The sequence below is a fragment of the Glycine max genome, chromosome 10, assembly GCF_000004515.6.
Source record: "Glycine max cultivar Williams 82 chromosome 10, Glycine_max_v4.0, whole genome shotgun sequence".
Taxonomy (NCBI): Eukaryota; Viridiplantae; Streptophyta; class Magnoliopsida; order Fabales; family Fabaceae; genus Glycine; species Glycine max.
In genome coordinates this window covers 42,274,717-42,302,222 of record NC_038246.2, presented here as the reverse complement: position 1 = coordinate 42,302,222, position 27,506 = coordinate 42,274,717, and the positions used below count along the sequence as shown (strand labels likewise).

General features: G+C 34.9%; 1 protein-coding gene across 9 annotated transcripts; it reads right to left on the bottom strand.

Moving 5' to 3' along the window:
• Positions 1–7,653: 7,653 nt before the first annotated feature.
• LOC100799509 (TNF receptor-associated factor homolog 1b) lies at positions 7,654–25,964 on the bottom strand. 9 transcript variants are annotated; one of them, XM_006589239.3, is made up of 13 exons: positions 25,806–25,963; positions 24,869–25,088; positions 24,385–24,496; positions 22,696–22,784; positions 22,517–22,585; positions 22,298–22,430; positions 21,801–21,959; positions 20,940–21,288; positions 19,497–19,609; positions 12,129–12,276; positions 10,441–10,913; positions 10,160–10,361; positions 7,654–9,198 (listed from the first exon to the last, which is right to left on the bottom strand). In XM_006589239.3, exons 2-13 carry the CDS (start codon positions 25,041–25,043, stop codon positions 7,795–7,797), a joined length of 3,426 nt encoding a protein of 1,141 aa, XP_006589302.1. In that variant the 5' UTR covers positions 25,044–25,088; positions 25,806–25,963; the 3' UTR covers positions 7,654–7,794. The 9 variants fall into 9 exon arrangements, with proteins under 9 accessions (XP_006589302.1, XP_040861751.1, XP_006589305.1 ...); XM_041005817.1 differs by having other exon boundaries at positions 21,810–21,959; XM_006589242.4 differs by adding an exon at positions 9,719–9,771 and having other exon boundaries at positions 24,869–25,945.
• Positions 25,965–27,506: the final 1,542 nt, after the last annotated feature.

Below are 27,506 nucleotides of genomic sequence, written 5' to 3'. Positions count from 1 at the left end.
TTTCAAGAATCATTAGAAGAATAGTGTAATAATTCTCCATCTTTACAACTTTGGGTTAACTCTAGAATATAGTATTACTGTCAAACCCTTTTGAGTTAACTCATAATGACTTAAGAAACTCATTTCTTCTTTCATTTAATTTTCCTCACCAAGATATAATTTTATTCATAGAGCTCAAACTCATTACCAAGAGTTGATAGATTCCTTTTTGATTAATCATTAATTCTACAGATATTTAATCATATCCAATATCCATTCAATAAGTACTCTAAAGCATTAGGTGTCCTGAATCAAAATACAACAAATAACCTGTTAATTACTATAATAATCTCAGGTCAAAGAAAGTAGTTATTATACCTCTTCTTAAGAATTTTCTATTGACAGTTTATGGTAAATTTTTAACCATTAGAAAATTTTAATTGAGTCAATTCAATGATCACATCAACATGTGACTCATCTATATATGCAAATTAATAAATGAGATCTATTAATATTTATCCAACAAATACTATCACACACACACACACACACACACACACACACACACATATATATATATATATATATATATATATATATATATATATATATATATATATATATTAATCTATTCAGATTATTGATATCATATTTACAATAATCATATGATTAAGAATAATTTAGATTAAAATTAGAACAAATTTATTTTTCATTATCATAATATCTATTATAATAACAAGTCTTTAATTTTAATCAAGGACATTATTTGGTCAAATAGTAAAATATAACAATGAAAATAAAATAATACTTTATTATTAAAATTAAAATTGATTACATAATAACTTGAATAGTAAGCATACAAATTTATTTCTAACAGTCATATCATCAATTTTATTAATATATTAACTACAGACTAACCATGGAATAAATTTGCTAAACATTAAAAATGTTGAGACCAAATGTACAATTGAATTTTTGAGGAACTAAAATTATACAATCATAAAATTATTGAGACTAAAATGCGTTTAAGTCTTTTGTGATTGTTGTGATGTGGTCGCAAGGGACAGAATTTTGGTTGATGGCACGGTAAAAGGTATGACAGTTCACGGTGGTCCTTAATGATCGACTTCAGTGGTGACACCTGTAGAGACTTTGGCACTCAAGTTAGAATGTATATATATGACAGTTGTGAATGATTGAAACCACCTTTATCTTGGAGGAGTCCTCTCATATTTAGGCATAATTTGGTTGGAAAGGGTGTTAGGTCTGTTAAGTTCCACGTGTAAGATTTCCTAACCATATGTGACTGGTATTCCATTATTTACGCTCAAGTATTACCCTTATCTGGGTAATGTCGGATTAAGTGCAAGTGTTAGATTTTAGTTGTTTGATCCTTGTATTCCTTAGGATGGTTTCTTGTATTTCAGAATAAATAGGAAAAGTCAGTATGACCTCGGTAATAGTTGTCCCAAGTCAATAATGCTTAAAATAAGCAATGTTAACTTGAGAGTGTTAAGGTAAATATTATCTTCATAACAGTTGTTCTCACTTACTGTTTAGATTAAGCAATGCTAACTTAAGATTTAAGGTGAATATCTCCATAACAGTGGTCTATAGGAAACGATTCTCTAAAATTTGCATGGGTTAGCTGAGACAAAATTTTCGTGCCAAAACCAGGTGGTGCTTTAAATTTAGGGGTAAAGGATAATTAGAATTGTTTAACATTAAGCCTATAATTAAGCTAAATAGAGTTGGAGATCGATTTTTTGCTCATTTTGACACTATTTGGTTTCCACTTTTATCTCCAAAGTATGGTAATAGGAGATATGTACGATGGAGGGATTTAGGCTTGTTAAAGAAGGCTAGTCATGTGCCTCTGCTTTTGTTTTCTCAATATGTGCTCTATCTAGAATGGTGAGAAATTGGGAACATGTTTGATTCTAACATGATGTTATTGGATTGACAATTCTAGCCTAAGACACTCATCAAATGGGCTATACACGATGATTTTGTGACAGAGATAGGGAAAGAAAGGAGAAAATAAAGAGGGGAAGGAAAAAAAAATAAAAATGAAAGTACCCGAGAGAGGCTATGCTACTGAAAATCACCTCCGACAAGATATGTACGTGGTGAAAGCATATTTGTTGTTTATGCATGGTTACAACTTACAAGGTGTGGAAGAAATTTTTAGTGGTTTTACAATGCCAACTTTTATTTTATGACAGTGTTAGTCTGTTAGAGCATCCAAGGCCAACCAAGTTAAAAGACAATTGATGACATCAAAATAGTAAAGTTAAGATTAACATAGAGACGCAATGAGTAAGTAAACCTAATATTTATGTACCATACATCTCAAAATACAATTAACCACAGTTTATATATAATACAATTGTTTTATATGTTCTAAAAAAGGGAAAATGCCTATATCCAACAACATTGTAAAGCATATATATAACATAAACTGCTGAAGATTACAAGAAAACAAATATATAATAATGATAAATAAGTTAATCAATGATCCTTTTGTTAGAGACACACACACACATATATATATATATATATATATATATATATATATATATATATATATATATATATATATATATATATATATATATATATATATAATGTAGTCTTTGATTTCTTCCAATTATTGGAGAGTTAATTCACCCTTCACCAAAGTGTGTTCTGAGCTTAATTAATAAAACTTATAATCAGAGAGGTTTCCGTGCTTAAGAGAGCTTCAATGTTGATTCTTTGAAACACCAAACGGAACAACAAGGCGAGGATAAGTTTCACCACTGAGGTGCAGAGCGTTTCCTGCGACATTGATTTCCTTCACAGGGGGGCAGTTTGTGCCACCTGTTCCGGGGATATATGTGCATGTAGAAGGCCCTGAGGGAGTCACAGGACCCTTATCATCTAGAGACACAAGGCTCAGTTGCTCCTTCATGTTCAATACCCTACCAGCTAGGTTTGGCTGAACATTAACCACGCCAAGAACAAGAATCAATGCCAAAATAAAGTTTAGAACCTTCATAGTGTGTGTTAATTGGAAATTAAACTCGAGAACTTTAGAGAATTAATTGATGAAGCATATCAACGGGGTAGAGGTATTTATATTGGTGGCTTTTCGAGCTGAGTCTATGAATTGACTCATCATATCATATCATAGCTTTATTTTACTACTTATAAATGAATTTTGATTATTGATTATACTAGTATTTAGTATTTGACAAAAACTCATCGGATATGAATATGCTGGATTAATCCATGGTGTACAGAGTTTTTGACTTGAAAATCGAATCCATGGTTATCCCTTTCTTCCACTTTCTTGTCCACGTAATTCATATTTGGCCTAATTGAATAAATAGTGATGTTAAAAAGGATTTAGATATCAAATATGATAATTAATTTAAATTAATTTCTAGAACAAGTTTGGATGATTACCTATAGTTGTTCTCCTTGATATAGATCAATCTACGTTTTGAATGAGAAGCAAAGGATCAAATTTGAGAAATTTCTTGGCACTATCGTTACCAAATGTAACTAAATAAGGATAAACAAATTACATAATTTATATTTATAAATATTATTTTTATAAGAGTGATGTTATTTTAACAACTTGTCCTCATAATATATCTCATAAAAGGGAAAAGAAAAAGATTTATTAAAAAAGGGATCGATGGGAAAAAAAATGTCAACAGGTATTGTAAAAAGAAAATTGAGTAAAAGGTATTGTTTTTTTATAATTTACTTGCTTGAGAAAGGAAAAGTAAAAAGTAGGTGTATTAAAATATATTTCTTATCAGAAAGTTAAGATTGAATCGTTTAGATGTTTAGATATTATTTGAGTATAATGTTTGATAAAAAAAATATTTTATATTAGATTTTATTCATTTTCTAATCGAATTTTAAATTAATCAAAATTTCTTTTTTCGGATGAAATGAAAGATTAAGATAAAAAAGTATTTTTTTTATTTTTATTATTTTAGAAAGTAAAATATCATTTCAAGTTTATGTTTAATACCATACGATTAATTAAATGCATGAATTAAGAATTCTAAACCCAACTTTACTTGGTGGAAACATTCCCGACAGGCACAGGGCTTTTCTCATGCAAACTCAAAGCGCACACGCAACGCAAGCATACTTGTGAAAGCTACCATGACTTACATGAGTTATATATAACTTTTCCTAAGACAAAAAAATAAAAAATAAAAGTTGGTTAGATCCCGCATTTGGCATATAGGTGCAAGTAACTGGATACGAAAGTGGGGTGGTATAGGATATGCTGAATCTAATTATATCAAATCACTATCAGACTCTGAGTATATGTACATGTAGTTGACCTCATCAAATAAAATATAGCGGCCAGGTTTATATATAATTTCTTTATGAGTTTAAATATATTTTTTTCCTAATAATTTAGTATTTTTATTTTTGTTCTTAAAAAATAATTTAATCTTTATAAAATGTGTTTATTTTATTTTTTGGTGTTAAAGCGTTTTAGAGATAGTACTTTGAAATTTTTTGGTGTTAAAGCATTTTAAAGATAGTAATTTGAACAGTAAAAAAATGTTAAACAGTGAAAAAAATGTTATTTAAGATACTTTAAGGATAAAAAATAAAATAAATATATTTTATAAGGACTAAAAGAAGAAAAAAAATTACAAGAATGAAAATGAAAAAAAAACGCTAAATTATATGAATGAAAAATATATTTAAATATTTTATATGATAAAAGGTTATATTGATAGTGAAAAAAAAAATTATATCATTATTCAATTGCAACAACTCATTCTAAGAACTCCTTCTGTACAATAAATTTATTAATTTTTATAATAATTATTTTAAAAGTAAATTAAGATTCAACGACACTATCAGCATATAACTATTGAACTCTTAGGATAACTTATACACATTGTTGAATTAATTAAATTAGACTAATTTTGTGGCTTATATATTAAAATAAGAAAAAGGGAATTGTACATATGACCAAAAGAGCCAAATTTTGGGATTAGGGGATGCTAATGTTTTGAATGACAGTTGTGCACTCCATTGATCATCATGCGTTGACTAATAAATAAATACACAAACATCAGTTAAACTTAAATCCCAATGTTTTGCCGTGGGTAGTGTTTTCATTTCATTATTAGGTCATATTTAGATCAGAATTCTTTCTTTTTTATTTTTGCTCCTTTTTTCCTTTGTTTCTTTTTACTACAAAAATAAATAACTTTGAAGAATTTAAAATTTATGAGTATTTAATCACTTTATTAAATTATTTTTATTCTTAAACTATTTGTTTTGATTAGATAAATTTATCATTTAGACAAACTAATTTAGTTTCTATCCAAAAATCTATTTATCCAAAACAAATACTTAGAATTATTATTATATATAAGAAGTCGAGAGGGAGGGGGCAGTTCTCATTATTATAACAATTATTTAGATTTGATATCCAAAAAAGTTATTTTAATATGTAGTATTAATTAAATTCGCTTAAAATCGTATTCCTTTCTCAGAAATATTCATATATGCCAAAATAAAGTTTAACTAATTAATTCCTATTGTAGAAAACTTTTTAGTGGCTACAGCATGAATTTTTTTCGTCTGAATTTGTTGAACAGTTGAAGCCACAATATTTCATGTACTCAGAAGTGAACGTCAAAATCTATGTGCTTAATAAAATGCTTGGAACCAGAAATGTTGACTAGATTCAGAGTCATGCATGCAGGTGTGATGAAGCAAAGTTGTTAATAAACACTCCCTTAGGACTTAGGAGGAGACTTCGAATCCAACAAGGTAGACACTGTGATCCTGGCGACAGAAGATAGTGCAAAATCCTCTAACATCAACCAAATAGGAATTTCCTGATTATTTACTGTAGATTAACAAATTTTTCCGTTAGAAAAACAAAAAGAATAAAAGAAAGAGATCGAAAGTGCTTGGATCTAATATATTGAGACCATAAGAATATTGTTAATAATTAAACTCTGAGGTTCAGATTAAAGGACTTGAAAAATGAAAAAGCATTGATGATACCCAACTGCGCATGAACTTCGTAAGCACGTGAAAGACAGAGAAAGAATAGTGCGTAAAGCATAATCAACCAACAAGTGATGAGAATATTCCTTAGCTAGTCACAAAGCGATAATTATATATATCTTTTTATTACAGTGACATATAGGCATATATGCTTTGTGTTTGCTTCAACACACCTATTTATTGATGCTACTTTTAATTTTGAGCTGGGGTTTACGCAGCAAGATCCTTGTTTTGTTGGGTATGCGTAATTGCGTATGGGAAAAAATTCACATAATTTCTTTTTTATATATTAATGACTTTATCTAAATTTATTTATTTAATATCTCAGTTTATTCTCTTTTAAGTTTTAAATACGTAGCATATATATTTATACCTAGTATCAGTTTATTCTTTTTTACACATAGTAATTGCCACGATGTAGTTGTGTCCGAAAAGATCATGATATGGGTAATATTGTAATAGAGATGTTGGTGATAAGTTTAAAATATTTTAGGATCACATAAATTAAATCTTTAAAATATTTAATTTTTATTTGATAAATCTTTGAGATTTTATGATTAAATAAAGTTTTAATTTAAATTTAAAATATTTTAATATTAATATATAATTACAATTATTAAATTGATAGTATAAAAAGTTTGATACCATCATCCAATCATAACTTATTTATTATGTATGATAAGATTTTTGACTTTTATGATAATTACTTTAAAAATCATATCAACTATAATTTATAATTGGATGATAATATAAAATTATACATAATCATTAAACTCATATATTCTCTTAAAGTTTGTTTAATTGTAAGGAAAAAGAATACTTAATCCCCTAAACTTCTTTTGCAAATAAATTACAGAACTAGTTTTCTCATAATATATATATATATATATATATATATATATATATATATATATATATATATATATATATATATATATATATATATATATATATATATATATATATATATCCTTATAATGAAATTAAAATTTAATATGTATATTTGAACAAAATAATAAAGTTTAAGCATCAATTAACGAAAATTAAAGTTCATGGTATATTTTTATATATAAGATAAAGTTTACATTTGTATAAAATGGTAAAATTTAGAGGTGGAGTACCATTTTTCCTATTTTAAATTCAAATTCTTCTAGTAATTAAATATTTTCTTCAAAATCTTCTGATATATATATATATATATATATATATATATATATATATATATATATATATATAACAACAATCATTATGAATTAGAATGAGTATGCTATGAATTAGAATGAGCATGCACCTATATTTCAGGAGACTCCCAACCTAATGTTACCTCAAACCCTTCTGCACTGTTAGCCATTGCCAAAAATAGCCTCCTGATATAAAATTAATAAATTACAACCCATTGTTTTCAAAATATATAGGGTAACTGTCCTATTAATATCCATGGCTCATAGGGTTATAGCCTTGTTTTTGGAATTCTGCAGCATGCATCTAAAATGAGGGGATGCATGGCAAGCTCAAGTTATTAAGACAAAAGTGTTCAAACCTCATCAAGATTTATCCATAATCCCAGGAAGGCAAAGACAAAGACATGAACTGGAAGAAAAAAAAAATAAAGCTGGAAGCAAATAACTCAAAAACACTCTTTACAAAATGTTTTTCTTATAAGAGAGATTACAGCCTCTCTCCAATCTAAAAAGACCCAACAATTTCCTCAAATACATTACATTTGTTAGTGACCACTCATTTGTGGGTACGCTTCGTAACCCTCTAAGGACCACTTGATGGCCTGAAAACAGTATAACCATTGACACCACATGCCATATTTGAGTAATCTGGATAGTATGCATAACTACCATTCTCTGTGTTTCTCATGCCTAAATACAACACATCGGAACCGGCCACCTGCCATTGGTTTCGAATCAACCCATCAACCTGCCCATTGACGCCAGGCACACTACTCATCGGTTGAATATAATCCCTCAGTGAATCATAATGCCCACCAGACAAGTCATACCCTCCTTGGAATCTATGGTCATGATGGTAACTTTGTGATCGCTCAAACCTGCAAGAACTGGTTGAAGATCCCAAATCATCATCTGCACCCAGATCCCCAGGAAAAGTGAACTGTCGATTCAGCAACTGTGGTCCATTATTCAGAGACTGGAATGCTGAACTTGCCTTGGCCGTCTTCCCAATACCTTGTTCATCATCAAGCAGGTCATTTATGATATCAATGTGTGGGAACTCATCCACCAAATACCCTTGGTTCTGACGCCCAGATGTGCAGGCTGGGAACTCGGTTGACATATTGCCCATGGATCTACTGTGTACTGGCCTGTACAAGTCATGATTTTGAACATCATTAAGCCCAGAGGGTTGATCATAGTGCATGCTTCTGCTCGATTCCCTTTGAGAACTCTCAATCCACTGGGGACCATTCTGTAAAACATCCTGTGTAATCATGGTAAAAGGAACACCAGACTGACCAGCACTAGTGTCCAATCTGTCAGAGCTCTGGGATAAAAACATTGATGACACGAAGGAAGATGGTTGAGAATAGCCAGGTGATGGGATCACTCCTGAACTTGAGGAGCTGGAATGGGCCAGACTAGCAGCAGTTGAGGCCACAGGGTTCCCCATCATTGCATTTCTGTAGGATTGAGGAACATGACTATGAGTAGCTGGTGAGGGATCAGGACCCAACCGGCCAGTTGCACTCACTGAGCGTGCAAGTAGAGGAGCTGTTTGAACCATAGAAACAACAACAGGAGCAGTTGGCCTGGGACCAGGAACTAAAGGAGCACTTGAAGGTCTTGACATCATAGGCACTTGTGCCACAGATCTTTCAGATAGTCTTGCAGTTGAAGGCTTTTGAATCTCAGTTTTGGACACAGCTGGAACCGGTGATGCAGAAGTAAAAGGTGAAGATGGATCTTTATCAGTCTGTTGGGAGCCACTTGAAGATGTTTTCCTGACATGAACAGGATCTACAGTAGCACTAGTCTTGTGTTCTAACTTCATTTGAACAGAGGACAAGTTTCTGGGAGGACTAATAGGCGAGGATGGCACAGTTGATATCTTCTCTTTCTGTAGGCTTTCGTTGTCAACAGGTCTCTTTGTCTCAACCAGGTCTTTGATGCCCAGTTTATTAAGTGAAAGAACCTCCTCTTCCTATCAATTACAAAAGAAAAAACATGACATCAGCGCAGAGATAGAGGCTTCAGCGTGAAATTAAGTATAAACATAATTTTCGGTACCTAAAAAAGATATTGCATGAAGAACGAGCTTAAAGCACCAAAAAAAAAAAGGCTAAAGGAAAACTGTACAAGCAAACATCAAATCAAAAACAAATTTCAGTGCCACTCCAAATCTGATCTCCCACCACCTTCAAGAGAAATAAAGTCCAAATTCTTCTGCTTCAAATCAATAAACAAAAAACAAGGATTCCAAGAACAAAAACAAATCATAAGAAGAAAAAAAATCAAGGGGATATAGACATCTTCATTCCAGCTAAATCATGGAGATGAACAGTCAGGTACACTTCAATCAGTTCAATGGTTCGATAGAGTGTAAGAAATGAAAAGCAAAGGGAGAAGTATGATTATGAATCCATTTTAATTTTCACAACTACGTAGCCACATGGAAGGACAGAAGACAGAATGAATTCAAAAATAAAATCATCCTTCCATACCAGGTGATGGAAACAAGATGAAATGGATACACATCTTTTTTCCCATGATTAATCTGTAAACAAGATAGGAATATAGAAACATCACCAATTTGTTCTGAGTTGCAAATTCAAATTATTTTCATCTATTTGCAGATGGAAAATAAATAAGGGAAAGCAAGGTGTTCAGTCATCTCTCCATTTTAAGACCCTTGTTTTATATATCATTTGAAACTATTCTTGATGCAAAAACTATTCTTGCTCCTCTTCAATGGTGAATAAAAAGGTAAAAATTATTCAGGAATCTTAAATGATGAGGCACAATAGTCAACAATTTAAGGAGGAATAAAATAAACAAAATGGCAAGACATTTCATAATCACAGAAAGTCATGAATAGATAAGCTTTAGATAAGAACTTATGATAATTTAGTTAGTATTTCCACCAAGGGAGGAAATGAGACAACCTTTCTGACAACATGCTTCTCAGCCCACTTCAACCGATCTTGTAAGGAGATTACAGCAACCTCGGACTCAGATTTGCCAATCTTACCATTTCCAGACTCATCATTAAAATCCCCAGCATCTGCTGCAGAACCAGATGGCTGACTATCTATTTCATTTGTCCAACTACCCACATCAGATGATGTTTTGCCTCGGTTCTTACCTCTACAGAGAAAAAGTGTCATATCGCATTAACACATGAGCCATCATTGATATCATTCCACACACACAAAGAAATACACACCTGCTAGGTGACTTTTGGACTTTATAATTTGAAAAGGAGTTTCCCTTGTGGGGGTCATTCATGACTACTGACGGCAAAGAATCAGTAGAACATGTTGAAGAACTATCATCTATCACTGAACTGCTCCTTTTCTCAGAGATTCCATTTTGCATGGTTGAAACATCATCTATGCCATTGTTTCTAGCCTTAGTTGGAGGATTAACTTCTGATGCATCGGTATCCCAATTAACAGGACTAGCATCTCTATCTTCTGAATCGAGCTGAAGCGTTTCAGCAACTCCATCTACAGAGTCAGACATATCAGAAACATCTTCCATGGCATCAGGCTTTTCAGACACAGCTTGAGCTTCCTCCATTTTAGAATCATTTTTCTCATCAACAGCATTGTCTTGGTTCTTGTCAGGTACCGACGCAGCAGTCCTCTCCTCCCTCTCTTTGTCCTTTCCTTTTCGGTTGTTACGTTTTTGTTTGGCCTGTAGTGAAAATAAAGGAATATCTCTCAACAATTATAAAGAAAATCAACCAACAAAACTCCCTACCACATGCACATACATCAATTTATCCCAAAAATAGCAAGCAGATGTCAAGAGAAAACATCCTGGGAGCATTACGGGTTATGAATTGCTAGCAAAATTACATCCAATTTTGGAAAATTTAGCTCAAAGGGAGGTTATTGATTAACAATATCCAAAGAGTGCTGAATGGGTTGGCCAGATACTGACTAAATCAACCAGTTTGTTAGTTGTTCATAAACTTAAATATTTTGTCAGAATTTCAAAATGATAATAATCAATAAATCAAAAGAAAGTAACAGAAGCATAAGTCTTCCCCAAAGTGGTAAGCTATTAATCAGTTTTAAGTAACAAGACTTCTGGTCTAAAGCTTTCTCTAGGGTTCTAAACCCAAAGTTCTAATGTTCTACTTAAATCTCCTAGCTTTCTTAATTACTCTCCTTTTGTTCTGCTTGAATTTTTTGGTACGTTATTGCTTTGCTTTTATTACTTCTTAATTCTTATGTTGCATCAGATATCCACCTAAAGCAATTTATAGAAGGCTGGGTAAGTAAGGAAGAGATCTTAAGCATGCACCTCACACATAAGTATAGACAAGTGTGCGTGGAAAAACTTAATATGCCTTCAAAATACTTATATCAAATGATTTGTCAGACTTTTTTGTTTTGAGGGGGATTTTCCCTTAAATTTAAGTGTATCCAAACAAGCTATTTATTAGAAAGAAAGAATCCAAATACGTAAAATTCCACATCACTTCAGCCTGGAGATCAGTATACAAAATCACATGGAATAGTAGAAATGAGATATCTGGAATTAGATGACTTCATCAATCCATGTTAAAAAAAGTAAGACATTGGTGGTGACATTTACCAACTATACCTAATTGACAAAGTGTTCAATATCTCATAACAGTTGTCATCTACAATGATGCATGCTCTGTAGTTTAATTATCTTTTGTGGCGAAATTTATGAGAATGATTTAATTTTGCCACTTCATTGACTTCTAAAACGCAATGTTAATGTCATTTCAAACTGTGACAGACAATCAAACAAGAACCTAATTTGCTAACAAGAGAGCCAGACATTGCACAGCAAGTTAGCAACTGTGAAATGACTGAAATCAACATTCAGATATCTAAAAATCCCTTGACAATCCAGTTTCAATGTGTTCTGGACCTGTTTTTTCTTGGACTTCTTTTCCCTCTCACTCCCACGTTTTGTTTTTTGATCACTTTCAGCTTGCCATGCAGCCTCTTCTTCACGGATGAGTTCTTCTTGTCTTTTCAGAGCAACAGCTTCCTGATAGGCAACCTCAATTTTATTACTGCACCCATGAAATTAAATAATTAGGTTATCTAAATTTTTTTTTTTTGGAAGGCAAATATAGATTTATTAAATAACTAGTCAGTACCAGAGGTACTTAAGAAAGTAATACAGTACATCTATGGTGCCACCTTCCAAAAACAGATCCCAACAAAACAGATCCCAACAAAGCAAAAGCCCACACAAGCCCCTACCAAAAAGAAAACAAAACTTATCCAAAAGATTCCTGTAGATTGGTAGACCAGTGGTTAAATTGGGTATTGAAATGTTTGTCTCTAGCTTTTAACCAGGACCAGGCAAGGAATAAAGCCTCATCCATCACTCTATGAGGGTCAAACGGGGTCCCCTTGAAAATCAAAGAATTCCTGTGCTGCCAAATGGTAAGGGATAAAGCTATCCACCATCCACACACTCTGCTGTGCTTGCTCCCTGCACCAAATCCATTGCAGAATTGGATAAAGTGACTAGCAGGATCAGCTGAGAGAGCACCAATAGCCCGGATCCAATTCATGGATTCCCCCCACATTCCCCTTGTCATCTTGCAGTGGAAAAACAGATGCCCAGCCTCCTCCTGATGCGTCCCACATAGAGGACATAGGGTGTCCTGGATATGAACATTTCGCCTGAGAAGATTGGCCCTGGTGGGAAGCCTATCCAGCAACAACCTCCAAGAGAACACTGCAGCCCTCGGGGGGATTTTGAGCTTCCACAAATTCTGGAGAATATCTCTGTGTGGAACAGGGCTGATGGAGGACATCAGGAGCCTATAGGCTGACTTAGTAGAGTATAAACCATTAGGTTCAGCTTTCCAAAGCATAGAGTCCTGTAAATGTTGCTGGATAGGCATAGCTGAGATGTCATCCATGAAGGCTATTGCTAATTCGTGCTCATGGTCGAACAAGTGCCTTCTCCACTTAAGATCCCAAATCCATGCACCTTGAGAAAACTTCCCCATTTTAGAAATTGAGAGATGCTGTTGTCTGCTGATAATGTAAAGGGGGTTGTACTTTTGCTGAAGAGTACATCCCTCACCCAACCAGGTATCCTGCCAGAATTTAATTTGATCCCCACAACCAACCTTCCAGGCCATGTTCTGCTGGATGATGTTGAAATCAGGCTGATGGAAAAGCTTCCTAAGGTCCTTCCACCATTGGGACTGCCACCCTTTATCTCTTCCCCACTTCAAATCTGACCACCCTCCATATTTGGATATTAGAACTCTGCCCCACAGCTGATTGTGATTAGAGACCAGATCCCAAATCCACTTACCCCTCAGCGCTGCATTAAACTTGGACAGATTCTTTATCCCCAAGCCCCCTTCACTCTTTGGTAGGCAAACCACCTCCCACTTTACCCAAGAAATTTTCTTATGATGATGGTTGTCCCCCCACATAAAGTTCCTTTGGAGAGACTCCAGCTTATCAACAATACTTTGGGGTATCTTGAAAAAAGATAGGAGATATATAGGAAGTGCATTCAGGACAGACTTTATCAAGGTAATCTTGCCTCCCATTGATAAGTTTTTCTGATTCCATTTAGAGAGCTTGGCTTCAAACTTATTAATCAATGGTTCCCACACCATCCTACTGGAAGGTTTAACTCCAATAGGCATGCCCAAGTACTTGAAAGGGGTGTCCATGTGCCTACAGTTCAGAAAAGCAGCTGCTGCCTGGACCCAATTGGCCTGCACCCCAACAGCCCCAAATTGGCTTTTGGCAAAATTAATCTTCAAACCCGAGGCCATTTCAAAACCTCTAAGCATAGATTTCAGCACAAGGACATTATCCCAAGAGGCTTCACCAAGGAAGATTGTATCATCAGCATATTGCAAGATATTTATAGGCACCTGTTGCTTCCCAACCAGAAAACTCCTATACAGATTTTTGTTAAGAGCCTCTCTCATCATACCGGTAAGACCCTCAGCCACTATATTAAAGAGCAAGGGGGCTAGAGGATCCCCTTGCCTCAAACCCCTAGAAGGGACAAATTCCTTTGAAGGGCTCCCATTTATAAGGACAGATATTGTAGCTGAGTGAAGGCAGGCTGAAATCCACTTTCTCCATTGCAGGCAAAAACCTAATCTTTGCAGCATATAGTCCAAAAAAGCCCAAGATACTGAATCATAGGCTTTTTCGAAATCCACCTTAAAGATCATAGCAGGCTTCTTTCTCTTAATAGCTTCATCTACCACTTCATTGAGGATCACAATTCCATGGAGGATATGCCTGTTTTTTATGAAGGCTGACTGCCTTTCATCAATTAGACTTGGCAGCAGTAGCTTCAACCTGTTTGCCAACAGTTTGGCAACTATTTTATACATACAGCCAATGAGAGAAATGGGCCTATAGTCATTTAAAGACTGAGGTTGAGATATCTTGGGGATTAGGGCCACAAAAGAGGCATTGCTTCCTCTAGGGAAAGTTCCATGAGCATGGAATTCATCCACAAATCTCCTGAACTCAGGTTTAAGCAGCCCCCAGAACTCCTTAATAAAGTTAAAATTAAAACCGTCAGGCCCCGGGCATTTATCACCATCACAACCCCAAACAGCATCTTTAAGTTCTAAATCAGAGAAAGGAGCAATCAGCCCCTGTGATTGATTCTGATCAATAGTGGGAAAGTAAACCCCATCCAAGGTGGGCCTAGCTGTGTTCTGTTCAGTGAACCTCTGAAGAAAAAAATTAGCAGCTTCAGTCTTAACTAGATTAGGCTGCTGCACCCAAGCACCTTCAATAAGAAAACCGTGGACAGCATTAGAGCTTCTTCTGAAGTTTATTATCTTGTGGAAGTAGGCTGAGTTACTATCACCTTCCTTGATCCACTTAGCCCTAGACTTTTGCCTCAATAGGGATTCATACGCAGTAGAAATATCCCACAACTCTTGTTGCAAGGCTCTCTTGGTTTTAACTTCAAGATCAGATAGAGTTCTATTGGAAGCTAAGGTCTCCATGTCACATAATTTCTGCTTCAGGTTCTGAATTCTGATGGCTTTAATGTCCCCCTTGTCCTTACACCACTGCTTTATAGAGAGTCTTAAATTCCTCAGCTTGTTTTTAAGGGCAACAGCTCCCCACCCACCCTGATGGTCTGCACTCCAAGCCTCTTTAACCATTGAATGGTATCCCTTATGTTTAAGCCAGCAGTCCACAACCCGAAAGGGTTTAGGACCCCAATCCACCATCTTTGTCTTCAAAATGATTGGGCAGTGATCAGAGAAATCTCTATGGAGGACATGCTGAGAAGTATCGGGCCACAAACACAGCCATGAATCAGACACCAAAAATCTATCAAGTCTACTTTTGGCACTGCCATTTGGCCTGAACCAGGTAAAGCTGCTACCATAACATCTGATATCTTGAAGCTCCAACTCAGATATCCACTCATTGAACTCATAAATATCTGAGGTGGCAGCATTCCTCTGAGATGCACTAATTCTCTCCTGCTGACTCCTAATGGTGTTAAAGTCTCCCAGAAAACACCATAAGCCGTTGGGATCCGAGGCCTTGAGATGCCTCAACTCATCCCATTAGGTTCTTTTCCCAGCTAGGTCACAAGGAGAATATACATTGACCACATACACCCGTTGATCATCTACGGTCCACTTACCATCCAGCATTAGGAAATTGGCCCCTTTGACCCTCCGCTCTACCTGATAAGCAGAATTATTCCACAGGCAAAGCAAGCCCCCTGAGGCTTGGATTGAAGGGACAAAGTCCCAAGCCACTGAAGAATCTCCCCACAAAGATTGGCAAATAATTTTATCGAAGGAAACCCTTTTAGTTTCCTGGATGCACACAATATCCACCTTATGCTTCATATTCATTCTCCTAATGGCAGTCCACTTAATACCCCTGCCCAGGCCCCGAGAATTATAGGAAAGAATGATCATGATTGAGCCAATTTAGTTCCCATCTCCTCTGCTACCTTTTTGTCCCTAATTTCCATATCATGCATCATTCTTTGTATGTCCTCCCCGTGGGTCAAACCCATTTGCTTCGCTAGATCACACTGATTCTGCAGAGTATGAGGATTAAATTGATCAGGGTTATTATCCTGATAATTAGAAAAAGAAACCATGGTATAGGCTTTAGAGGTCTGCCCCTCGATGATGTTCCTTTTGTGATTAGGGGTGAGTTTAGTGGGTGAGGGTGGGTCCAGGTCTGATTTGGGGATGGTGTGGGCCTGCCTAGTATAATCTCCACGTTCCTTTCTCCTAACATAAAATCTGGTAGCAACATTAGTATTTGGGCCTAGGTGTCCGAGGCCCATATCTTCCTTTTCCAGACGCGATTTGGGATGACTAAGGGGTATACCATCCCTGTTTACGGGCTGACCAGAGGAAGGCTCATTGACTGGCTGCGAGCTTTGCTTTTCCTGTTGACCTTCTGGGGCTACTTCTGCAGACGCTTCCATAGGTGGGTGTCTGTGCTGCTCCTGATTAGGACCCATAGGCCTGTTTACTGGATTAGCACGAAAATGGGTAGTATCCCTTCTGTCCCCTTGGAACATAGCATTAAAAGCTTTCCTTTTTAACAACGTTTGACCATTGTCATTTTGCACATCCACTCCAACGGTCGTGTAGCTGTTCGAGGCATTGCTGTCACCCCGTGGGTCGTCCGCATGGACGTTGTCACTGAAGGACCGGTCCAAGCGGCGCCAACCACTGGTTTTTAACCACTGGTCCCTGGGTGTTTGGAAAGGTTGTGGTTGCTTCCCGTTAATGGAGAAGCCTCCGTCTCCGGCGTCGGGACTGCCGTCCGAGAGGACACACGTAGAGTCAGCCCCGAGGGTGTCGACTCCAACAGTGGCAGGGCTGTTTGGCTCCGTCGAGAACAGCGATGGAGGGAACCAGGTGACCGGTTGCTTTAATGACTGCGTGTCTCCTATTCCGGTTAAATCCTCAACCACATGAACAACATGTTCAACGCCATCCACAACCACCTTCAGCTCCGTCTGGATTCCCGGTTTCATCTTCGTCCTAATAAGGATTTTTGCGACGTCGATTCGCCGCCGCTGCTCCACCATTTCGTGGGCCTCAACCATTTCACCCATATCCGCCACCACCTGTCCCATGTACTCCGGCTCCCAGGCATGCGGCAGCAACCCCCACAATAGAACCCACGCCATCCTGTGCGTTGGTCTAATATCCTTAGACCATTTTTGAAGATCCAGGATAGGTGTGGATCCATTCGTCGACTCCTCGTTCAGCAGTTGATTGGCCTTAGTGTCCTGCAAGTTAAGGAAGATTATCCAGTCATCACCCCAATAGCAAGGGGTAACATCAGGGTCAATCGTCCATTTGAATTCCTCCTCCACTCTGTCAAACATGCCCCTGTTTTTTAAACGTGCCACCCAAGCCCTCTGTATGCACTCCTTCTGCTCGGTGTTTGTATTGATGACCATTGGTCTCATCCCATCCTTTGGTGGTTGGGGAAAAGCTGACGTCTGGTTACATAGAATACTCGCTCCCGGTGATGACATACGAACCACCTCAGCATAGGACCGAATTCTACCACCATTGACGTTTACTACATGAGCTCCATAACTGCACCTATCCACCCCTTTTATACTATCAGTTCCACGCCTAGTATTATGGTTATGGTGACTAGAGACGACCCTGCCCCTTTGGAATTTGGGGCGATTGACAAACATTTTCATTCCATCAAAGAAAATGTTGTTGTCAAGATGTCTTTCAAGCCCCAGTTCGTCTGCAACTTCCTTAAACCTCACGAAACCAAATCTGTGACCCCCTTTGTTTTTGGACTTGGGGATGAACACCTCCCATACTTTACCCCACTTTTGAAAAGTTTGCCACAGGTCTTTCTCAGTTACCCATGACGGGAATCTGCAGAAATAGAACGTTGTGACATCTGCCTTATTTCTCCAAGATACTGTTCCATCGGATCGTTGATGGGTTTTGGTACGTGGTTGGGTTCTACTAACTGCCTTGATCTTGTTCCTCCTATGAGTGACTTCAGCCCATTCTCCGTCGTTGATAATGTGTCTGCTTACCTCGTCGTTGCCTGTTTCCAGCTTCCTTGCAGAGTTCCGGTGTTGACTGTGGTCTCCATGGCTTCTGCTCCATCTCCGGTCACGCCGTGTTCTCTCACTCTCTTTGTGTTTCCCTCGAGAACGTCCTCTCACACTCACACTGCCTCTCCCTCTCTCCCTCCCTCCCTCCCTGTGTCTCTCCCTCTCTCTCGCTCTCTACCCTCTCTCCCTCTCTCTCGCTCTCTACCTTCTCTCCCTCTCATATTTAAACTTAAATTGATCTACAAAACATCAAAAACTGGCCTGCCCATAATTTGGAGCATTAGGTTATCTAAATTGATGCATATCTAATACCTACATGTAAAAAAAAAATCATGCCTCTCCTTAACTTCCAGGTAGGTTACATATATGGACATTACCATTAGGAACTTCTCAATCTTTCCGTAGTTCAAACAATTTTTTATTCTCCATTGGCAATATTGCAAGGTGGATAATTTATGAAATATTATTCACTTTAGTACAAATTATATTGCACTACATTTGTGAGGATAAACCTTACAGAACCCAAATTTATAATTGCAAAACCATCTGAAACAATTGGCCATCAAACGACTGCTAGCTACATATCTCGCCTCATGGTAATGCAATTAGTCTCACATTCTAAGTATCAGGAATTTCACTCAGCATAGCAAACAAGCAAAAGTGCTCAAGCTTCACAGTGTTATGTCATCAGCTAGAAACAAGAATGTTTGTAGCAAAGTTCGTAATAGCTTATTTCTCATCAACAATTAAAGAGCATGTATCTTTTACCAGATAAGAAGAGAAGTTCAAAATTCCAAAAGAGGAGTACATACGAGCAATGACTTAATGACTCTGAAAGAAACTTAGAAACACTAACACAATCTTGCAATTTAAAAAGAATGGTCACGGCAACCTCTTGGCATAGTGTCTGAAATTACATAGGCGCTATGCCATGTAATCGCAAACTATTAAGAACTAGATACCATCAAAATCAAAAGTTGAACACAACATCAAAAACAGATGAAATTATTTCCAAGTGATTTAAAAAAATATCCAGGATTTAGATGCCATGTAAATCACAATCTCTTGTGAATTATGCAGGAGGACTCCAAAACTTGATTCATAAGGAAGTAAAAAGTATATGCACGAGCAATTAAGCTGAGAAACATGAACACTATGAATTCATTGCAAAACAATTGCGACTACTACCTGAATATATGGGCAAGGACAAATATTTCCAAAGTCCTACGACCCAATTCTGTCAGGCGCCTTTCATCACGCTCTATAGAATCTTTATTGAAATCCTCTCCAGAATTTCCATCCTGCAAAAATAAGTGAAAAAGGTTTCTTAGTGGATTGACTGGATTCTAAAACAGTAAAGCCAAAAGTACCATATCCATACACTTCATTGCACTTATAATCCCCCAAGTTACTGGAGATGCCATTGAAGAAGTGTAATATATATATCCACAAGTTTAACTAAGCCAAACGTGTTTCTTTTTAAACTATATATCTTAACTATTAAAGCATGCATATACTGCATTAATGTCAGTAAGATAATACATATACAGAAATATGGCACAAATAAAGTATGAATCCAAACTAAATTCAAATGGCAAAGGAAATAAATACTTCAGTTAGTGGTGCAGCAAATGGTAAAATCAACAATGTCAACCATGCACAATATACGAACTACTATTTATTTGTACCTCCATTACTGGATCAAAGGGTTGGAAAATATGCTTCTGCTTCCAAAATCAATTTTCTATTTGACTTAGTAGCTTAGCTACCCTATGGGGGACAAAATAAGTTTTAAAAGTAACTAAGAAATATCCCTATTAATTTTTAACATTGAAAAAAATTAACTTAATATCATTTCGACCCATTCGTGTTTTTTTTTTCAAAAGAAAAAAAAAGTTTTTTAATTAAGTTTTATTATAAGAAAATTGATCTTTTTTTTGGGGGGGGGTGTCCAAAAAAATCATAAAAAAAGTTGTAGTTCTTTCTCATAAGCCCCAAAATTATAAATAAAGACCTTATCATAAAATCACTTTTTCAAACTTAAATAAATAGGCCCTTAATATTAGATCCCATTTAAAATTAAAGTAATTTAATAACTAATTACCAATCTATGTAATTTGACTCCAAGTGACATCCTGTAGCAAAATCCAAACAAAAACAAATTTTACAATGAGAAATTGTTTCAAGAAAAAAATTGCAAAATTGTTATTCTTCAATTTATAAATCTTCAAAGCAATTTAAAACACGTGTAATCATTCTGAAATTATGGAACAAGAGCCACAAGAAATATGAAACAGAAGCAGAAACAACCAAGCAGCAAAAACATAAACCAAAGAACTCTTTAGGTTATTAGTTCAGATGACTGGCTGATGCAGTAGCAATTGAGTGAAAATCAATCTTATAAGTACTGTAATTCAGAATATAGTAGCACAATTTCAGTTTCCTTTCCCCCTGATTTTGACCTCAATAAACAGACTCTGCTCTACTGTCTTTTATCAAACTTCATCCTCAAAAAACTCTCACCCTAATACCATCACATTTCAACGGGATCAATGCTCAACCATATCACCATCTATGAGGTGTCAACGAATAATTCCTTGTTACTCTTGCAAATATAATTCTATGTCTTACCTTTGTACGGTTTTGAGGACACTTCTCATCTTTAGGAGACAGTGGTTCTATTGCAGCCCTTTCAAGTAGCAGTAAAACATCATCCACCAATACAAACATATCTTTCTCGACATGAACTATTGGTGCTGGTATTTCTTCAGCATCCAACAACTTCACCCTACCTTTTTTACTCTTGGTCTGGCCCTCAAGAGCCTTCAATCCACTAAACAAGGAATCCATTACCAAAGTAGAAGTAACTTCTTTCTCTATAAAGAAGTGTTTTACAACTACTTTCAAAATTACATCTGTCTTCTCCCTAGACATGTGGTGCCTAGAAGTTTGGTCAATTTCCCGCCAGAAAGTAAAGAAGCTGCATGCATATTAACAATTGATCAGCCAATAAAATAAGGCACCACAACTTAAAGGTCTGACATAAGTAGCAATGAATGGTAATACATTATATCGAATAGCAAAACAGTATACATTCCAATAAAAACAAAATATCAAATTTAATTTCAAATAGGATATAACATACATTTCAAGATACACATGAAATAGGCAGACTACATAATACATCAGACCATGGTCACCTATTAGATTTGAGTTTTGACTGTGAAATTCATTCCCCTTCTGTATCTTTTTCCCAATATGGCTAACATTTTTTCTCCTTTCCAGATTGAAGGGGAACTAATTCAAATTTTTCAGTTCAAGTATTAAAGTAACATTTTTGATCTGGAAGTGTGAAAATAAGTAATTTGATGATCCAGACTTTCATTAGGTGACACTTAGGAGCAAGATAAAAATTCCAGCATACATTATGTGACATTATAGATTACATATGTCTGTCTGAAGAGGGAAACTTTTAAAGGAGAGCACAAGAACCTTGACCACCTAGCTTTATCCTCTATCAACTTCCCAAGCTTGCTTCTTCTCTCCTCCACAAAACGCCGACAAATTTGTTCTACATTTGTCAAATATACTCTAACAAGTTCCCTCCTATACTGACAATCAAGGCAACGGAAAGGCCTGTCTGATTTCTCCCTATGCATCATAAGCAATCAAAAAAAATATGTGGTCACACATCCAAATATAAATTTCAAGGAAAAAAGCAAACAAATTAACAAGATTACCACATTTGACAGCCACACAAAGCGAAAAATGGAAAAAGTACAGACAAAATTCAGTATATTTAAAAATAGAAGAGAAGATGACCACCCAACAACATTTATATGTTCTGTTGTCCATTCTTTCTACAAAAGTAAACAAAATGAAGTTGAAAATTATATGGACAACATCCTTAATTATTAAGACAGCTGTACGCAAGATGACTGGTGAATATTTGAAATATCCCTAAATGACAAAAATTAAGCATAGAATACCTTATGACTTGAACTTGAGCCTTTATTATTAGATTGTCCGAAGAGTCAACAAATCCATCATACACCTTAGACAGTTCCATAAACTTTTTCCATCCCCAGTCATGCTCCTTCTTCCAAAATCGATGCAATGTATCTGTAAAACTCAAGCCCAAGTTTATCAATAATGCAGATAGGAAAATTGTAATCTCCAGTAATTAAGCCAACTATTAGCCAACAGACCAGAATATTTTGATTTCTTGGGATCTTTATTGACCACAGCTATTGTAAATTGTGCAAAATGACTCCATCCTGTATTGCCCCAAAAAGAAAAGGATAAGCAAGCCAAATACTATGGAACTAATTGTAGAAAGTAAAACTAATAATCATTACAGCAATCTGGAAAAGTTCGTGAATTGAACCTGGAAGAAGTTTGTCATGATTAGCTACACACAGAAACAGTGAGAGATGATTGCAAACATCACAGCCTTGAGGATAGATTAAAATATACCTGCCACAGACCAAACTATGATTAAGTCAAAAAAATCAATACTAATATTCATCATGTGATTCATGTCATATGCTAAGTAGTCAATCCTAGATAGCGGCGCGGAGCAGCCACCCCCCATAAACAATATGACGGATGGTGGGATGAGCGCTATTGCGACTAGAAAATAACATACATAATTTATAAATGAGCTAGAGGCTAAGCATAATAGTGAAGAACCAAGAAGAAATAGAAGGAGAAAGGGGAACATGAAGTCTTTATGTTCTCGAAAAAGAGAGTTAAAAACTCCACGTTCTCGTAAAAAAAGTGGGAAGATATTAGGGCCAGTTTAAATACAATAGGAAAATGTAATGTAACGAACAATTAATAGGGGAGGGGGCATATTTGAAGTTTTGAACATGCTTTAAGAGAATAAAAAACTAAAAAAAAAAAAACAAATAAATAGGAAAAGTAACCAACATCAATTAATAGGTGGCTTATTTGAATAGGCTTAAAAGATAAAAATATATATATATATGATAGAAAAAGTAACTGACAACAATTTTTTTAATAGGAGACGCATTTGAATAGGCTTAAAAAATAAATAAAGAATAAAAAATATTAAATAACATACAAACAAATCAAAAAATTAAATCTGAACAATACAATTAAGTCGAACGCGATTTTCTTTTTATCACATGATGAAATTAGGTATGATTCAGGGACAATGTAATTTTCTGATCACACGTTGAAGTCACACGCATGCCTGCTTTCACGTGCAATTGCCACGAAAAACAGTTTTCATGTCATGCAAGATCAACAACCGCTCCCGCTATCCGCTTTTCGCCGCAAATGTGGCACTATTAACTACTTAGGTCATATGAAGTTGCAAACTATCAAAGCAAACCAGATTTATTTATTAGACTGCACATACCAACACTAAATTAAGGGCATGAATTCCATGAAAACTTTATAGTCCTTACAAGGGCACACCAGTCGCAAGTGGAATAAACAAGGTATCTTTCTCTTGTATGATAAATTTGTATATGGAATGGTCACAAATTCCATGTACATATCTCAAAATAGCAGATTATTGGCAAGACCTCTTGACCCTTCTAGTGTGTTTTTGTGCAAAGTCCTTTTCTAATTTCCAACTCATTTGTTGAATTGAGCTACTTGCCATTTTGATAAACCTCTTAGGAAGTCCAAAGCCCCACCTAAGGTAAAGTTATTTACTAGGACAGCAGGGCTTTAATGGAATAAATACTGCAGGTTCACAGGTCACATAAAGCTCTTTCCTCTGACAAGTGTTTTGTCATGCTCTGTACCTGCCATTTTAACTGACAATGACATGTCTAATTTTTTTCATACTTTTTGCGGAATTCAGGTGTGTGGCCTGGACCAATTTTTGGTCGCGATCAACAGTGGTTTTGGTAGTAAAGAGACCAATTTATTTTTCTAAGGCAATGTCCAACCTATGCCACTATTCTAAAGGATATCTTGTTGGCTCAGCAGGCTGATATGGGATAAGAATAGGAAATTTACTTCAAAGCACAGAAAGGATAGTTAAGCTCTAAAGCACAACAAAGGCTTTGTAAGTCCAATAATATATAAAGCTTCATACCATTTGTAACCGCCAACCTCAAATGCACTACTGCGAAGTTCCCTTTTGGTAATTTGAGAAAACTTTTCTATCTTCCATGTATATCTTCCATATAACGCCGACGGTTTTGGTCCTGTTAAAGACAAAAAGAAATAAGATTTTTAATGCAGATAGTAACCTTTTTTAACAATTGAGATGAAGAAAGGACACACATTAAGATAACACCTATGCAATCTAAGATTCAAATAAATACCTTTTTTATTACTCGTTCTTACAAATCAATTAACACACTAAACAGTTGATGTCGATCAAAAAATCAAGGTGCAAAATATTACCACATAATATAACACCTAATCTAAGCATTCTTAATTTCTAATCTATATGTCATAATTGCCATCCCTAAAGCTCATTCAGAAAAAGAAAAAAAAAAACGCAAACATGCAACATAACAATATAAAATTTTACAAATATTTGTATAAAGGAAAAATAGGAAAAACATTGTCACCATCATCTTCGTCATCAGTGTCCCAGTAAGGGGGAGAAGTGGACGCGATTCCATTCTCCACCTGCTCAGAAGACCGCCACTCTGCCAATGCTTCCCCGGATTGACAACGCTGCCCAGTTGAAATACTCTCCACAGACTTTCCCACCCCAGATTCCTCACTCACAGTCCCAGCCATTCCCTGATCAATAAATACTTCACTAACACTCTTCTTAGAAGCCAACTGAATAAGAACCACACAAAAAAAAAAGAAGCCAAAATCAGCCCTTAAACCCCACATTGCATTACAAGACAGTAAATCATTCTCACAGATAAATAAATAATTAGAGTATCCATCTTCAACTATATCTTAAAAGTCCCACAAAAAATATTATCATAATCATAAGCAACGCACATTGTCAAGGAAGACTGAAGGTAACAGAACAAGTTCAAAATGAGAAAAACTGATAATCTACCAATTGAGAACCCAAATAAACAAACCCAACTTATAAATTAATTAACCTAATAAAACGCTGCCTTCCCCAATGTCAATTCCCCCAAAAAATTATTGAGAACCGAACGCAAACCCAAACCAAAAACCCCAATCATCAATTAAAAAACCCTAAAACATAGATTTAAAACAAATAAAACGAATTGAAACAAGCCCGAATTAAACACACACACACACAACGAGATGGCAAAACCAGCTCGTTGACGACCAATTGCATGAACCCCGAAAATTGAAAATTCCTTAAAACAATCAACGCCGACCAAAACGAAGATCCTGAGCAGTAATTTACAGAAGCCACACTAAAAAAATAAAAAAAATTAAAACTTATTGATCAAAATCGAAAAAAATGGGGCAAGAAACAGTTAAAGAAAAACATAAGAAAAGGATTGAAGAGAAAGAAGTGTGGACAAGGAAGAGGCGATGGCGTGGATCGATGAGGTCCAGACGAACCTGGAATTGGAATCAAAGACCAAAGGTTTGAGAAAAGAAAAAAAAAAGGCACAATCTGAGAGTCCTGAGATTTTAGAGAGAGAAAGAGCAAGTGAGAGAAACAAAGAAAGGGTTGAGCAGCAACAAGCAGCAAAGGCATAACCCAAACAAAACAAAAAAATTGAAAAAAGAATAATGTCATTCATTTTTATTTTTTACATTTGTTTTTTTATTTTTACTTAAAATTATTTTACGCGGACAAATTCTGACATACAGTATGAAACAAAAATTAGTCGATAAGATTGTAAGAAATAAAACAAATTCGTGATAATATTAATTTTCGTTTTAGAAAACTCAGAAACGTAAGTTTCCTAATTTTAACGGATAAAAGTTTAACATTGGGATGTATTTATCACATTTTTTATATTTTCGAGTACTAGATTTTATTTTTATTTTTTCAGCTGTCATAAACTTTCACAAATAAAAATGACTTATTTACCCCTTTTGTTTTAATAATTTAGGTCGTTTCGTGCTTTCCTTTTTTATTCCCTAGAAGACCGAACAAGATTCCCTGTTGCACAATAACCCTAACGGCCACGCCCTTTTTCTTCTAACATATACCACTGATAATTTTTTATTTATTTTTATAGAAATACTACCGATAATGTTTTGGTTTCTACAGTATCAATACAAATAAATATATATCTAGTTGTTACGCGTCAAGACATATCAAGATAAAATTAATGGTAAATGTTTTAAATTTATCTATTTAATGCACCAGATTCAAATTTTATAAGTAAAAAAAAATTATAATTTTCTTTTTTTTATAATTTTATGTAATTAACTAAACAAAGAAAGTGTATTAATGATTTATTATTTTATCTATCAATAAAAAATTATAAATTAAATTTATTATTTTAACTAAATGTCATGATTTAAGAAAAAAATTATAAATTTTATATTATACAGGGTCAAAATTATAATTTAACTTAAAACAAATTTTAATTTCTTTTTGAATAAATTCATCCAATAAACACGACTTAGTTGAAAACATACCTGAACTTCTAAAAGAGAATTTAAATTAAATTCTCACATTATATACTCTCCGAGAAAAAAGTGAGTATTAGTTTTAAGTATAAATAAATCAAAGATCATGATTAATTTTATAAACGATACAAAATTTTAAAGTTTATAAAAATATCTCGCAGTTTTGTTGAAAAGTTAAATATTTTGATAGTAGTTATTTAAAAATTCGTCCAACTTAATACCAATTAGTTAATATTTATTATAATTTTTAAATATCGAGAGTGTAATGTTAAAAAAAAGTACTGAAAAAATATGATGTTAAAAAAATACAATAATGAGATTTTGTTTTAAAAAAATACAGTAGTTGAAATATAGACTTTAATGTACTCCAGCTTATAGTCGCTTTTCAACATAATGTTAATGCAAAAAATATTATATAATCAATTAATTGAAAAAAAATATTGTTGATATGACTTCTTTTTTTATTGTGATATGACTTGTTTTTTATTAGTTGATATAATTTTTAAAATATTTATTATAAAATTAATAAAAAATTTATAGATAATAGTTTGGAATTTAATAATTATATAAAATTATTTTATATTGAGTTATTCCCTGTGTCGTCAGCTATTTTTTAGCTTCATAAAAAAAATGTGTACAGTGATGCGTAATAACTAATAAGTCTTAAAATATATC